Below are 14,756 nucleotides of genomic sequence, written 5' to 3' on the forward strand. Positions count from 1 at the left end.
CGGACAGGGTCCCTGCTAAGAGGGGCACAGGCTGGGAGCAGGAGGCCTTTCCCAGCTCCCAAGCGGAGTGTCAGCCAGGAAAAGCAGCGGGTGGCCAGGGGAGAGGGAGGGTGAGCTGTTCCCCGTGCAAGGAGCATCAGCTGACAGGCAGGCTGTGAGGCTCCAGGCCAGGAAGTCTGATTTCTTTCCCCCCGAGGAAGCTCAGATGCCCTCCCCAGCACGAGGGCGCTGCCTGGCACGGCTCCCTGGGACGGCTGGGAGCCTGGAGGAGGGACAGACCTATTGTGGGGGGAACCAGGACCTCTTGATCACTCCCACCTAGATTCCAGGCTCAGCCACAAGCAGCATGCAGTGATCCTGGGCTGGCACACTGGACTCTTGGAGCCTGGAGCCTCAGTTCCTCGTCTGTAACACAGGGCCAAGAACGGCGCTGGCCTCAGGGACCAGTTACTGCCCAGAATGGACCTGGCTCACTCCCTTCCACCTCCAGAGCTCTCCCTGACCCCGACTCGGTTAAGTCTTGGACATTCTTGCAGTCCCTTAAGCTGGGGTCCTTTTACGAGGGCAGGACTGGGTCTGTCCTGGGCTGGCACAGCCTGACTCAGGCCCATATGCGGTGGGTGCTTAACAGAGGCCTGAACTGATGCCAGGACGGACGGGTTTTATCCAGAAGGAACTGGAAGCCAAGTACAGTGGCTCACGCCCGTAATCCCAGCATTTTGGGAGGCCGAGGCGGGTGGGTCACGAGGTCAAGAGATCGAGACCATCCTGGTCAACATGGTGAAACCCCGTCTCTACTAAAAATACAAAATATTAGCCGGGCATGGTGGCGCGTGCCTGTAATCCCAGCTACTCGGGAGGCTGAGGCAGGAGAATTGCCTGAACCCAGGAGGCGGAGGTTGCGGTGAGCCGAGATCGCGCCATTGCCCTCCAGCCTGGGTGACAAGAGCGAAACTCCCATCTCAAAAATAAATAAATAAATAAATACAAAAAATAAAAAATAGCCCAGTGTTGTGGCTCATACCTGTAGTCTCAGCTGTTCAGGAAGCTGAGGCAGGAGAATCGCTTGAACCCAGGAGGTGGAGGTTGCAGTGAGCCGAGATCACAGCACTGCACTCCAGCCTGGGCAACAGAGCAAGACTCTGTCTCAAAAAAAGAAAGAAAGAAATAAGAAGGAGCTGGCTTTCTGTCCCTGGAAGATTCCAGGGTGACAGCCGTGTGACTGCTCAGACACTCGGGCTCCCAGCTGCCCACCTTGTGCTGCCTCACCTGATTCTCAGCAGGGGACTTGGGCTCCCCAGCTGCAGCCAGGTTGCCCCACAGAGGAAGATTCCACCCTGGCACTGGGAGGAGAATCCCTGCAAAGGTGCCCGAACTCTGCCCCATCCAATGCGCCGGGTCCTGTAGGTGACACCAGGTGGACATGTGACAGCTCAGGAGGTGTTTCCTGTCCCTAGTGGTGTGGCCGGGCCAGATTTCGAAATCTGGTCCCTGGAAAATTCCAGTCCCACAGAGCCCTGCTAATCCCTTCCCATTCCGGGTGTTATGTAACATTTTGGGATTAATAAGGCGGCATCCAGGAGCGGCTACCGGGATTCAAACCCAGCGCTGCCCTTTCCTGGGCTGACTTGAGTGACTTCAAGTCTCTGAGTCTCAACTTCTCACCTGTCCAATGGGGACAAGGCCTGCTCTTGTCTCCCAGGCCGGGTGGAAGGGTGAGGGGAGAGCTCACCAGGGAAGGGGTGCACCCGAGTCTGGGGCAGGGCTCGGAGTCGCCCCCTCCCTTCCCATCCAGCTGCATCTCTGAGGTCCCCATTTCAGGGACGTCCCCATCTGGCTGTAGGTGCAGGAGTCACAAACCCCAGGGTCCACCTGTCGCTCCACGCAGCCCATCCCTTCCCCCTGCTGAAGCTCCTCATATAGGACACCCACTACCCCTGCCGGACCCCAGCCCCCGGGTCCCCAAGTCCCGGTCCTGCCTCCTGGGTCCCTGCCCCAGTCCTCACCGCCCTTCCCACCAGCACCAGCACACAGACGCTGGGCTTCTCTACCGCTCCGAATTCTGCTGTGCCTCCCGAGTGCCCGAGGCGGTCAAGCCCCACGTTTTCACGTGGGCCCCAGACACCCACCAGCCCGGAGGCCCCGAAATGGCACACGTTCAGAACCACGAGGCTCATACCTCCAGCGCGCTTTGGGGGAGAGGACCCCCGAAGCCCCCAACCCCCCCCACCCGCGAGAGAGCCTCAGTTTCCCGCTCAGTAATGCGAGCGCATCAGCGGCTCCCAGCCAGCCCGGAGGTGCAGGTTGGAGGAGCTCACGCGCTCAGCGCGGGCCCCGGCACCCGGTTGGCGCGCGGGACTAGGGCGCGCTCTGGTCCCTGGAACTTCCCGAGCCACGGCGTCCCCGCCGCCCACGCGCCCCCAACGCACCGGGCACTCGCCCCACCCGCGGGCCGGCCCCGCGCCCGGGCTCCGCCCCCTCCCCACCCCCGTGGCCAATAAGACGCGCCCCGGCGACGCGCGCCCCCAGAGCGGCCCCGGAGCGCCCCGGAGCGGTGGTCCCTGCCGGCTGCGCCAGAGCCCGCGCGATGGAGCCGGGGCCGCGGCGGCGCAGGAGCCGCCCCCTGGTCGCCGCTTTCCTGCGAGACCCGGGCTCGGGCCGCGTGTACAGGCGCGGGAAGCTGATCGGCACGGTGGGGGCCCCGCGCCCCGAGTCCGCGGGAGGGCAGGGCAGGGCCGGGCCGGGCTGGGCGGGGGTCCCGGGGGGGTCCTGGGGGGCGCGGGCGATCCGGTGCGTCCCTGTGAGCGCGGGGTCTGGCGCGGGCGCGCGTCCGGGGCCGCGGGGCCTCCCGTGCGGGGTTTCGCGTGGCGGGAACCGCGTTGGGCGCGTTGTGCGGCGTGCCCGTGGGTCGCGTGTCCGGGGCGTGGGCCTGCGGCTCGGCCTCTCGGGAGGGGACGCTGTGTCGCCTCTCGGTGCGGGTGCGGGTGCGAGCGGTGCTGTGTCCCCTGCGTCCAAGCCTCTGGGTGCCGCGGGGCGTTCGTGTGTCTGGGTGTCTGGGTGTCTGGGTGCTGTGTTGTTCACCTGTTGTGTTTGTGCGTGGTGCCTTTGTGTGTCCAGTCGTTGTGTTGTGTGTCTGGGTGTTGTGAGTTCATGTGTTTGTATATTGGGTGTCGTGTGACCATCCATGAGGACTGTGTCTGGGTGTTGTGTTCGTGTGTTTGTGTTGTGTGTCTGGGTGTTGTGTTCGCGTGTTTCTGTGTTGTGTGTCTGGGTGTTGTGTTCGTGTGTTTCTGTGTTGTGTCTGGGTGTTGTGTTCGTGTGTTTGTGTTGTGTGTTGTGTGTCTGGGTGTTGTGTTCGTGTGTTTCTGTGTTGTGTCTGGGTGTTGTGTTCGTGTGTTTCTGTGTTGTGTCTGGGTGTTGTGTTCGTGTGTTTCTGTGTTGTGTCTGGGTGTTGTGTTCGTGTGTTTCTGTGTTGTGTCTGGGTGTTGTGTTCGTGTGTTTCTGTGTTGTGTCTGGGTGTTGTGTTCGTGTGTTTCTGTGTTGTGTCTGGGTGTTGTGTTCGTGTGTTTCTGTGTTGTGTCTGGGTGTTGTGTTCGCGTGTTTCTGTGTTATCTCTGGGTGTTGTGTTCGTGTGTTTCTGTGTTGTGTCTGGGTGTTGTGTTTGCGTGTTTCTGTGTTGTGTCTGGGTGTTGTGTTCATGTGTTTCTGTGTTGTGTGTCTGGGTGTTGTGTTCGTGTGTTTCTGTGTTGTGTCTGGGTGTTGTTCATGTGTTTCTGTGTTGTGTGTCTGGGTGTTGTGTTCGTGTGTTTCTGTGTTGTGTCTGGGTGTTGTGTTCGTGTGTTTCTGTGTTGTGTCTGGGTGTTGTGTTCGCGTGTTTCTGTGTTATCTCTGGGTGTTGTGTTCGTGTGTTTCTGTGTTGTGTCTGGGTGTTGTGTTTGCGTGTTTCTGTGTTGTGTCTGGGTGTTGTGTTCATGTGTTTCTGTGTTGTGTGTCTGGGTGTTGTGTTCGTGTGTTTCTGTGTTGTGTCTGGGTGTTGTGTTCATGTGTTTCTGTGTTGTGTGTCTGGGTGTTGTGTTCGTGTGTTTCTGTGTTGTGTCTGGGTGTTGTGTTTGCGTGTTTCTGTGTTGTCTCTGGGTGTTGTGTTCATGTGTTTCTGTGTTGTGTCTGGGTGTTGTGTTCGTGTGTTTCTGTGTTGTGTCTGGGTGTTGTGTTCGTGTGTTTCTGTGTTGTGTCTGGGTGTTGTGTTTGCGTGTTTCTGTGTTGTCTCTGGGTGTTGTGTTCATGTGTTTCTGTGTTGTGTGTCTGGGTGTTGTGTTCGTGTGTTTCTGTGTTGTGTCTGGGTGTTGTGTTCGCGTGTTTCTGTGTTGTGTCTGGGTGTTGTGTTCGCGTGTTTCTTTGTTGTGTCTGGGTGTTGTGTTCGTGTGTTGCTGTGTTGTGTCTGGGTGTTGTGTTCATGTGTTGCTGTGTTGTGTCTGGGTGTTGTGTTCATGTGTTGCTGTGTTGTCTGGGTGTTGTGTTTGCGTGTTTCTGTGTTGTGTCTGGGTGTTGTGTTCATGTGTTTCTGTGTTGTGTGTCTGGGTGTTGTGTTCGTGTGTTTCTGTGTTGTGTCTGGGTGTTGTGTTCATGTGTTTCTGTGTTGTGTGTCTGGGTGTTGTGTTCGTGTGTTTCTGTGTTGTGTCTGGGTGTTGTGTTTGCGTGTTTCTGTGTTGTCTCTGGGTGTTGTGTTCATGTGTTTCTGTGTTGTGTCTGGGTGTTGTGTTCGTGTGTTTCTGTGTTGTGTCTGGGTGTTGTGTTCGTGTGTTTCTGTGTTGTGTCTGGGTGTTGTGTTTGCGTGTTTCTGTGTTGTCTCTGGGTGTTGTGTTCATGTGTTTCTGTGTTGTGTGTCTGGGTGTTGTGTTCGTGTGTTTCTGTGTTGTGTCTGGGTGTTGTGTTCGCGTGTTTCTGTGTTGTGTCTGGGTGTTGTGTTCGCGTGTTTCTTTGTTGTGTCTGGGTGTTGTGTTCGTGTGTTGCTGTGTTGTGTCTGGGTGTTGTGTTCATGTGTTGCTGTGTTGTGTCTGGGTGTTGTGTTCATGTGTTGCTGTGTTGTCTGGGTGTTGTGTTCGCGTGTTTCTGTGTTGTGTCTGGGTGTTGTGTTCGTGTGTTTCTGTGGTGCTGTGTTGTGTGTCTGGGTGTTTGCACCAGGCGTGGATGTGTCTATGTCTGTGTCTCTGCCTTCTTGTGTCATGTCTTGTGTGTCCAGGCAGGAGGGAGGAAGCTGTGTGTTTTGTCCAGTGTCTGTGTGTGTGTGTGTGTGTGTGTGTGTGTGTGAGAAGATCTGGCTACAGCTGCGTCCCTGGCTGCCCTGTGCCTCCACACACGCTGCCAGCTTGCACAGACGTGCGTCCCTGCCCGCTGATCCGGCTAACCCCTCCCCATAGGGCGCCTTCAGCCGCTGCTACAAGCTGACCGACATGTCCACCGGTGCCATGTTCGCCCTCAAGGTGGTGCCGCGTGGCGGGGCCGGGGCCGGGCGGCTTCGCCCACGGGGAAAGGTGGGTGTCCCCATCGGAGCCAGCGCCGCACCCCGCAGCGTGTCCCGACAAAGGCCCTGCCCTTTTGTCCCAGACCTGGGTGAGGGTACACGCGGCAGGGGAGCCTCCTGCAGCCGGTGCCCCCTGCAGCGGGTCCGTGTCCGGGCTGTGCCTGCAGGTGGAGCGCGAGATTGCCCTGCACAGCCGCCTGCGCCACCGCAACATTGTGGCTTTCCACGGACACTTCGCTGACCGCGACCACGTGTACATGGTGCTGGAGTACTGCAGCCGCCAGGTGCCCGGGGCGGGGAAGAGGGCGGCATTCATGTCAGCTGTGCCCGTCTGTATCCACCCCGTGTCCATCTGCACCTCGCTGCTACCCTCTGTACCATCCCATGTGCCCTCTGCTGGTGCCCAGTCACCAGCACTTCCCATGCCCACATAGGGCTATTTGTGCCCATCCTTTACTCACCTGGGCACACCTGGGCCCCGCTTATGCTGTACTCAGCAGGCCCATCTTGGACTCACCTGTGACTGCCTGGGCCCATCAGAATGTATTTGCTTCTTCTTGCCCCCCTTGGACTCACCCGTGCCCACCTGTACCCCCAGCTTGCCCTGTGCCTACCTGTGGTTACCTGCACCCCTCCTACACTCAGCTGTACCCACCTTGGCCTGGTTGAAACCAGTCATGCCTTGAACTCACTGTGCCCTCTTCATTATACCTGAGCACACCTGGGCCCACCTGGGCCAGAATGTGCCCCCTCTCTTTTCCCTGCTGATCACGTGGCCCTTCCCAAACTGACGGGCACGTCAAGCAGTGCCATGTTCACCCTCAAGGTGGTGCCACATGCGGGACAGGAGCCATGCGGCTGTGCCCATGGGGGAAGGTGCATGCCTCCCTCAGTGGCCACCTGGGCTCCTATTGGGGTTCGTCTGAACTCACCTGTGCTCGTGCCATAATCAGCCATGCCACCTTGGCCAGGTTGAGCTTACCTTTGCCTTCTAACCCGGGGCCACTGGGCACCGGAACTGCCACCTGCCGGTCACCTGCAGTCTTTGGCCCACGTGCTGAGGGCACGGCAGACGCTGACGGAGCCGGAGGTGCGCTACTACCTACGGGGGCTGATCAGCGGCCTGCGCTACCTGCACCAGCGATGCATCGTGCACCGAGACCTGAAGCTCAGTGAGTGCCCAGAAGGGGACCTGTGGGCAGGGGCGTCAGGAGGTGGGTGCGGATCTGCCCCCATACATGCTGCCCCTCCCCCTGGCAGGTAACTTCTTCCTGAACAAGAACATGGAGGTGAAGATCGGAGACCTGGGGCTGGCTGCCAAGGTGGGGCCAGGGGGCCGCTGCCACGGGTGAGAGCAGGGGGCTCTGGGCAGTCTGTCCAGGTGGGTGCGGCTGGCCCTGAAGTCTGGCACGGGGATCCCAGCCTTCCTGAGCCCCCCATGATGCCCCTCCTAGAGTGCTCTGTGGGACCCCTAACTTCCTGGCCCCAGAGGTAGTCTCCAGAAATGGTCACTCCCGCCAGTCGGACATCTGGGCTCTGGGCTGCATCATGTGAGTGGGGTCCTGGGAAAGGCGGGCAGGGCCTCCAGGTGGGCAGGTTCTACAGGTGGGAGCCCGCACGGAACAGCTGGGGACAAGTGCAGAGTGGGGCGGGCAGAACAGGGACCTGTCTCCACCAAGTGTGCAGTATGAACAGGACGTGTGGGGATGCATGTGTGAGGGAGGACGGGGAGGGTGTGCACAGAGACGTGGACACGTGTGGGCAGGTGGCTGTGCACAGGCAGGTCAGGGCGTGTGGACACAGGGATGGGGCGTGTGTGGGAGCAGGGCAGGTGGGAGCAGGCATGTGATAGCATTGGAAGGTGGAGGCTGGGCACAGTGACTCACGCCTGTAATCCTAGAGCTTTGGGAAGCTGAGGCAGGAGGACAGCTTGAGCCCAGGAGTTCAAGACCAGCTGGGCCAAGTTGACGAGACCCTGTCTCTACAAAAATTAGCCAGGAGTGGTGGTGTGCACCTGTAGTCTCAGCCACTCAGGAGGCTGAGGTAGGAGGATCACTCGAGCTCAGGAGGCAGAGGCTGCAGCGAGCTGTGATCACACTACTGCACTCCAGGCTGGGTGACAGAACATGACCCCGTCTTTAAAGAAAAAATTAGAAGAATTGGAAAGGTGTATGCAGCTGAGTGCAGGGCGAGCCTCACAGGGTGCAGACAGGGGACAGACAGACACTGGTGTCCTCCAAGCAGGGTCCACCTGCCAGGTGCAGGTGGATGTTGGGAGGTGGGGAAGCAGATACGATGTGAACAGGCGGACTGGGGGGTGGGGAAGCAGAGTCAGTACGTACAGACGGCCTGTGTGGCTGGTCTCGCCGATGGAGCAGGGGTAGCTGTGAGCGATGCCTGGACGCCAGGTTCTTGCCCCCACCTGGCCCAGGTACACGGTTCTGACTGGCGCCCCGCCCTTCACGGCCTCACCCCTGTCTGAGATGTACCAAAACATCCGCGAGGGCCACTACCCTGAACCCGCTCACCTGTCCCCCAATGCACGCCGCCTCATCGCCCGCCTCCTGGCACCCAACCCGGCTGAGCGGCCCAGCCTGGACCACCTGCTGCAGGACGACTTCTTCACACAGGTGGGCGCGGTCCCCGGCGTGGGGTCCGCAGCGTGGGATGTGCCAGAGCCTGCCCTGCTGAGGTGAAGCCAGGCTTCCCCGCAGGCAACCCAGCTCCTCAGGGGCTGGGCGACCTAAGCCGAGGGTGACCTCAAATCCCCCATCCAAAGGGTTTCACTCCAGACCGGCTGCCAGCCCACTCCTGCCACAGTCCCCCCATCTTCACTGCAGCCCTGCCTTTGGGCAGGATCTTCCGGAAGGTGGGCCAGCTGCTGCTCACCCAGTGCCGGCCACCCTGTAAGTACCACCGTGCTCACGCCTGCCTGACACCTGCTACCTGCACACACCTGCCCACCTGCACACACCTGCCCACCTGCACACACCTGCTACCTGCACACACCTGCCCACCTGCACACACCTGCCACCTGCACACACTTGCCCACCTGCACACACCTGCTACCTGCACACACCTGCCACCTGCACACACCTGCTACCTGCACACACCTGCTACCTGCACACACCTCCCCACCTGCACACACCTGCTACCTGCACATACCTGCCCACCTGCACACACCTGCTACCTGCACACACCTGCCCACCTGCACACACCTGCTACCTGCACACACCTGCCCACCTGCACACACCAGCTACCTGCACATATGAGGGAATCTGTGGGGATCACTCCCATGTGAGGCCCCTGGGAAATGGGCCTCACCATAAGGTGAGCTTGAGCCCAGATACAGATCCCTGGTTGGGGGAGTTGAGCTGAGGGAAAGCAGGAACCGAGAGAGGAACTATATGTTATTCAAAATAGTTAACAGACATTACTGTATGGATATGAGGACTTGGGAGGCACTGTGTCCACTTTCGGCTCCTTATGGGTTATTGCTGGATTGTGTTCTTTTTGGACCCTTGTTACCTTCATTGCAAAATATTAACTCAAGTATTTACACTTGGTAACTTACCGTAACTTACTGGGTGTGACTGTAACTTGCTTACCTTGACCTATTGGGCGTAACTGACTTACTGGGCTTAACTTACTTACTGGGCGTAACTTAGTGGGCGTAACTTACTTACTGGGCGTAACTTAGTGGGTGTAACCTGCTTACTGTAACTTAAGTATGTTGATCTGGCGTAAACAACTTTGACTTCAGAAAAGTATATAAGGAAACATATTGCAAAAATAAAACTGCTGCTTGGACATAGCCTAAGCCAGCCCTCCAGACTCCACTTTTCTCTTTTCTTTCACTTCTGCACACTCTCTCCCTCAGGTTGAACGAGACATCTACATTGGCGGTCTCGGGGACTCCCGCAGGTCAGTAGCCCCCCGGCAGACATGCCGGACCCCGACATCTGGCGCCCAAACAGGGACCTGAGTACGAGAGGTACAATGACGCACCCCAAATCAGAGGAGACAAGGTAAAACCGTGGTTCTTGTAGTTCTGGACTCAAAATTCATCTGGAGTAAAGATGGAGCAGTGTGAGTCCAGAAATCAGTCCGGGTTTGTAATGTTGATGCATCAGATGTTAAGAAATAGAGGTGCTGATGTAAAAATGAAACGTGTTTCTAAGTTTTTAGAGATTGTCTACGTATCGTGTCCGTGGGTCCCTGAGGAGGGATCGTTAGATGAATCTACGTGGAGTAAAATAGGAACTAAGATTGAGGAAGATGCCGCCACTCATCAATCTTCCCCGCAGGCAGATCTGTTACTTTCTGTTTGGCCGCCACTGTGCCACGCTGTCTGCCTGCCTGCTGCTTCTCTTGCTTCTAATCCCTCTTCCTCCTCTTACAAATGTTGCCCTGATGATGGAGGGCGCGGCTGTAATTTACCACCTTGTAATCCTCGAAACGAGCCCGATTCTGCTCTCGGAGTCAGACCTGGAGCCGGAAATGGGGGAGCTCGGGATGAAGGGATCGGAACCGGAGTAAAAAACAGCTTCAGAGAACACACAGTGTTGGTTTGGGGCAGAGGTCACGTTTGTGTCTTTCCTAGGTCTGCCCCCTCACCTATCTAGGTGCCCGAGTGACACGTCAAGCATGCCCCAAAGACGACACTCCTCTCCGAGACCAGTGACCATCCCTCTTCCTCGACTGACATCTCCCCGTCGGCCGAGCCCTCAGATGACTTCACCGAACTCCCTTCTCCCGAGAATCCGACGTCTACGCCTACGGAGGACGACATCCCGCCGTGCCCATCACCCATGGCACCAGCCGACACCTCCGCAAGAAGTTCCAGTCCCAACCTGGACCCAGATGCGACGCCTAATGGCTGACGTGTCACACATTGTCCGTCAGCAGGGACATTCCCTTTACCCAATCTCTGTTCCTTCGGCGTCAAAAACGTTTCCTTGGTATGCTCATTGCTGGAATTATTGCCATTGTGTCTGTGGTAGCTTCTGCAGCCACAGCTGCTGTTAGTCTTTCAAAATCCGTTAATACTGCTGTATATGTGAATCACCTGGCAAAAAATGTCTCTATTGCTATGGGAACTCATATGTCTATTGATGATGGATTAGAAGCTAAACTGAACACCTTGGAACAAACTGTTGCTATTCTTGGTGATAAACTTAATAATATTCAAAAACACCTGGCCCTTCATTGCCATGCTGATTATAAATATATTTGTGTTACTAATACTCCTTATAATGACATTAAATGGCGGTGGCCTCTTCTTAAGGCCCATTTACAAGGAATTCGGACTCATGACAATTTATCTCTAGATGTTTTCAAGCTTCAGCAGGAAATTCATGCCATTGATTTTTCTCGTCGAAACCTGCCTGAGGATGACACAATCGTCCGTGATATTGTGGACACCTTGTGTTCCTGGGTACGTGGCGTTCATCTCCCGTCCTTTTCCTCTTTAATTGGTATCGGAGTGGTTTTACTCCTTCTTATGGTCCTTCTCCCTTCAACAATTGCGGCTCAAGCTTTTGGAGTCGCATCTAAAAGAAAACGGGGAACTGAGGGAATCTGTGGGGATCGCTCCCGTGTACGGCCCCTAGGAAATGGGCCTCACCATACGGTGAGCTTGAGCCCGGACACAGATCCCCAGTTGGGGGAGTCAAGCTGAGGGAAAGCAGGAACTGAGAGAGGAACTATATGTTATTCAAAATAATTAACAGACATTACTGTATGGATACGAGGACTTGGGAGGCACTGTGTCCACTTTCGGCTCCTTATGGGTTATTGCTGGATTGTGTTCATTTTGGACCCTTGTTACCTTCATTGCAAAATATTAAGTATTTACACTTGGTAACTTACTTACCGTAACTTACAGGGCGTGACTGTAACTTGCTTACCTTGACCTATTGGGCGTAACCTACTTACTGGGCGTAACCTACTTACTGGGCGTAACTTAGTGGGTGTAACCTGCTTACTGTAACTTAAGTACGTTGATCTGGCATAAACAACTTTGACTTCAGAAAAGTATATAAGGAAACATATTGCAAAAATAAAATTGCTGCTTGGACATAGCCTAAGCCAGCCCTCCAGACTCCGCTTTTCTCTTTTCTTTCATTTCCGCGCACTCTCTCCCTCAGGTTGAACGAGACATCTACGTTGGCGGTCTCGGGGACTCCCGCAGGTCAGTAGCCCCCCGGCAGACGTGCCAGACCCCAACACACATACCTGCACACACCTGCCCACCTGCACACACCTGCCCACCTGCACACACCTGCTACCTGCACACACCTGCCCACCTGCACACACCTGCCCACCTGCACACACCTGTTACCTGCACACACCTGCTACCTGCACACACCTGCCCACCTGCACACACCTGCTACCTGCACACACCTGCCCACCTGCACACACCTGCCCACCTGCACACACCTGTTACCTGCACACACCTGCTACCTGCACACACCTGCCCACCTGCACACACCTGCCCACCTGCACACACCTGTTACCTGCACACACCTGCTACCTGCACACACCTGCCCACCTGCACACACCTGCTACCTGCACACACCTGCCCACCTGCACACACCTGCCCACCTGCATACACCTGTTACCTGCACACACCTGCTACCTGCACACACCTGCCCACCTGCACACACCTGCTACCTGCACACACCTGCCCACCTGCACACACCTGCCCACCTGCACACACCTGCCCACCTGCACACACCTGTTACCTGCACACACCTGCACCCACCTGCACACACCTGCCCACCTGCACACACCTGCTACCTGCACACACCTGCCCACCTGCACACACCTGTTACCTGCACACACCTGCTACCTGCACACACCTGCCCACTTGCACACACCTGCTACCTGCACACACCCACTACCTGTTCTGCTGTCTCCACATCAGGGGTGGGTGTGGGTGGCAGGTGCCTCCCTGCTGCTTGGGGCCCAGGTTCCCCCCACCAAGGCCTGTGCCTCCCTCAGGCCCCTTCACGCCTAAAGAGGCCTCAGGTCCAGGAGAAGATGGGCCCAACCCTGACTCCATGGAGTGGGGCGGCGAGGTGAGACACGGGAGGGACGGGGAGGGAGGCTTGGCCCCTGCTGAACCCCCTTTTCCAGGCACGCTTCTCCAAACCGCTGGGCAGAGCTTCAACCCTCCTGGGGACTCCAAGCCCGGCCCCCTCCCCTGTCCCATCCTGACCCATTGAAGCTGGGATCTCTCTGTGTCCAACTGTGCCCGCTGACCTGGGGTTTCCCAAGGGCCAGGCTCCAGGCCATGGGAAGGCTCCATTCCATGGCTTCAGTCCATGGCATTTACTGAGCACCTACTGTATGCCTCCAAGACACACCAAGGCTGCATCCCGGGGGGAAGCAGTGCCTCTGTGTGCAGGCACGGCAGGCGCAGGCAGGGGCTGAGTCCCCACCCACCTCACGCCTCTCCCAGGGGCTGGGGCCACTCCTCACCCCTGCCACTCCCACCTCAGAGCTCCATGACTGCGAAAAGAGTTCCCTGCCTGGAGGCCCCTGTCCACCTGATTGCACAAGGGACCCTGCAGAGTGACCTGGCCAGTGAGCAGATCCGTTCCAGCCTGGGGCTGCAGGTGGGGAGTGAGGAATTACAAGGGCGGGGGGAACAAGACTGCAGCTCGGCCTCACCTGTCCCACCCGTCCAGTGGGAATGTGCCTCGGGGTTGAGGATGAGCTGTTCCTGTGAGCAGCGCGGCAGTGGGGCTGGGGGGTACAGCCCTGTCTGTACCACAGCACCTGTCCTCCCAGGGCCCATGGGAGCTGGCAGCCGGAGGTGGAGGGGGCCCTCAGACACCTGCAGTTGTGTGTGGACGCAGGCCCTCCGAGTAGGAGCCCACCCCAGCCCCCAGGGCCACCCTTTCTCTGAGGAGCCAAGGAAAATTGCCTTCATTCCCATCCACGGCCCTCCTGGGTATTTCTGGGGGTGAGAGAGTCCCCAGGGCATGGCATCAGGCGAGGGGTTAGCCCTCCTGTGTGCAGAGCCTGGCACAGAGGGTTCTAGGGGCAGCCTTATCCTTTCAGGGCCTGGGGTCTTTTAAATTCATGACACGTTCTTTAAGAAACCCAAAGAGAAGGCCCAGAGAGACCCAGTGAGTGAGGAGACGCGACCTGGGACATCGCACGGAGCCCGGTGCTCACGGGCCACGCTCCAAGGCGGGACCCCCCTTATCCCCAGTGTCTCAGAACCCAAGCCCTCTTCCTCTCCCTCCCTCTCCCTGAGCCTCCACTGACCCACACATCCTGCCCCCTGGGAGAGGGAGCCCCAGACCCGCCACCGGGTCTCCAGCCCAGGAGCCTTTCCGTTATTTTGTGTGCTTGTTTTTGAGATGGAGTCTCCCCGTCACCCAAGCTGACTGCTGTGGCGCGATCTCGGCTCACTGCACAATCCGCCCCCTGCGTTCAAGGGATTCCCCTGCCTCAGCCTCCCGAGTAGCTGGGACCACAGGCGCCCCACCACCCCGGCTAACTTTTTGTAGTTTTAGTAGAGACGGGGTTTCTCTGTGTTAGCCAGGCTGGTCTCCATCAGGCCGTGACAACGTGGCAAACTCTGTCTTTACTAAAAATTCAAAAATCAGCCAGGCGTGGTGGTGGGAGCTCGTAAGCCCAGCCACTTGGGAGGCTGAGCTAAGAGAAGCGCTTGAACCTGGGATGTGGAGGTTGCAGTGGGCCGAGATCACGCCCCTGACCTCCAGCCTGGGCGACAGTGAGACTCTGTCAAAAAAAAAAAAAAGGCCGGGCACTGTGGCTCACGCCTGTAATCCCAGCACTTTGGGAGGCCAAGGCGGGTGGATCACGAGGTCAAGAGATCGAGACCATCCTGGTCAACATGGTGAAACCCCGTCTCTACTAAAGATACAAAAAAATTAGCTGGGCATGGTGGCGCGTGCCTGTAATCCCAGCTACTCGGGAGGCTGAGGCAGGAGAATTGCCTGAACCCAGGAGGCGGAGGTTGTGGTGAGCCGAGATCCCGCCATTGCACTCCAGCCTGGGTAACGAGTGAAACTCCGTCTCAAAAAAAAAAAAAAGGGAGGGGGGCATCACTGACATTCAGGAATTACTGTCAATTCTTAAAAGCATGAAACATTGTATTTTGTTTCAAAATGCCCTTAGTTTTAATTTTTTCTTTATTTTTGACACGGACCCTCACTCTTGCCCAGGCTGGAGTATAGTGGAATGGTCTCAGCTC

The 14,756-nt window shown here is 57.3% G+C and overlaps 1 protein-coding gene across 3 annotated transcripts; it reads left to right on the forward strand.

Moving 5' to 3' along the window:
* Nucleotides 1–2,527: 2,527 nt before the first annotated feature.
* PLK5 (polo like kinase 5 (inactive)) lies at nt 2,528–11,751 on the forward strand. Of its 3 annotated transcripts, none has more exons than XM_054249372.2 (9): nt 2,528–2,692; nt 5,418–5,531; nt 5,689–5,805; nt 6,564–6,693; nt 6,782–6,869; nt 6,976–7,071; nt 7,953–8,151; nt 8,301–8,427; nt 11,671–11,751. In XM_054249372.2, exons 1-9 carry the CDS (start codon nt 2,588–2,590, stop codon nt 11,673–11,675), a joined length of 981 nt encoding a protein of 326 aa, XP_054105347.2. In that variant the 5' UTR covers nt 2,528–2,587; the 3' UTR covers nt 11,676–11,751. The 3 variants fall into 3 exon arrangements, with proteins under 3 accessions (XP_054105347.2, XP_054105346.2, XP_054105348.2); XM_054249371.2 differs by lacking the exon at nt 11,671–11,751 and adding an exon at nt 9,402–11,624; XM_054249373.2 differs by lacking the exons at nt 8,301–8,427; nt 11,671–11,751 and adding an exon at nt 9,402–11,624.
* Nucleotides 11,752–14,756: the final 3,005 nt, after the last annotated feature.

The sequence above is a fragment of the Callithrix jacchus genome, chromosome 22 (assembly GCF_049354715.1).
Source record: "Callithrix jacchus isolate 240 chromosome 22, calJac240_pri, whole genome shotgun sequence".
In the NCBI taxonomy this organism is placed as follows: Eukaryota; Metazoa; Chordata; class Mammalia; order Primates; family Cebidae; genus Callithrix; species Callithrix jacchus.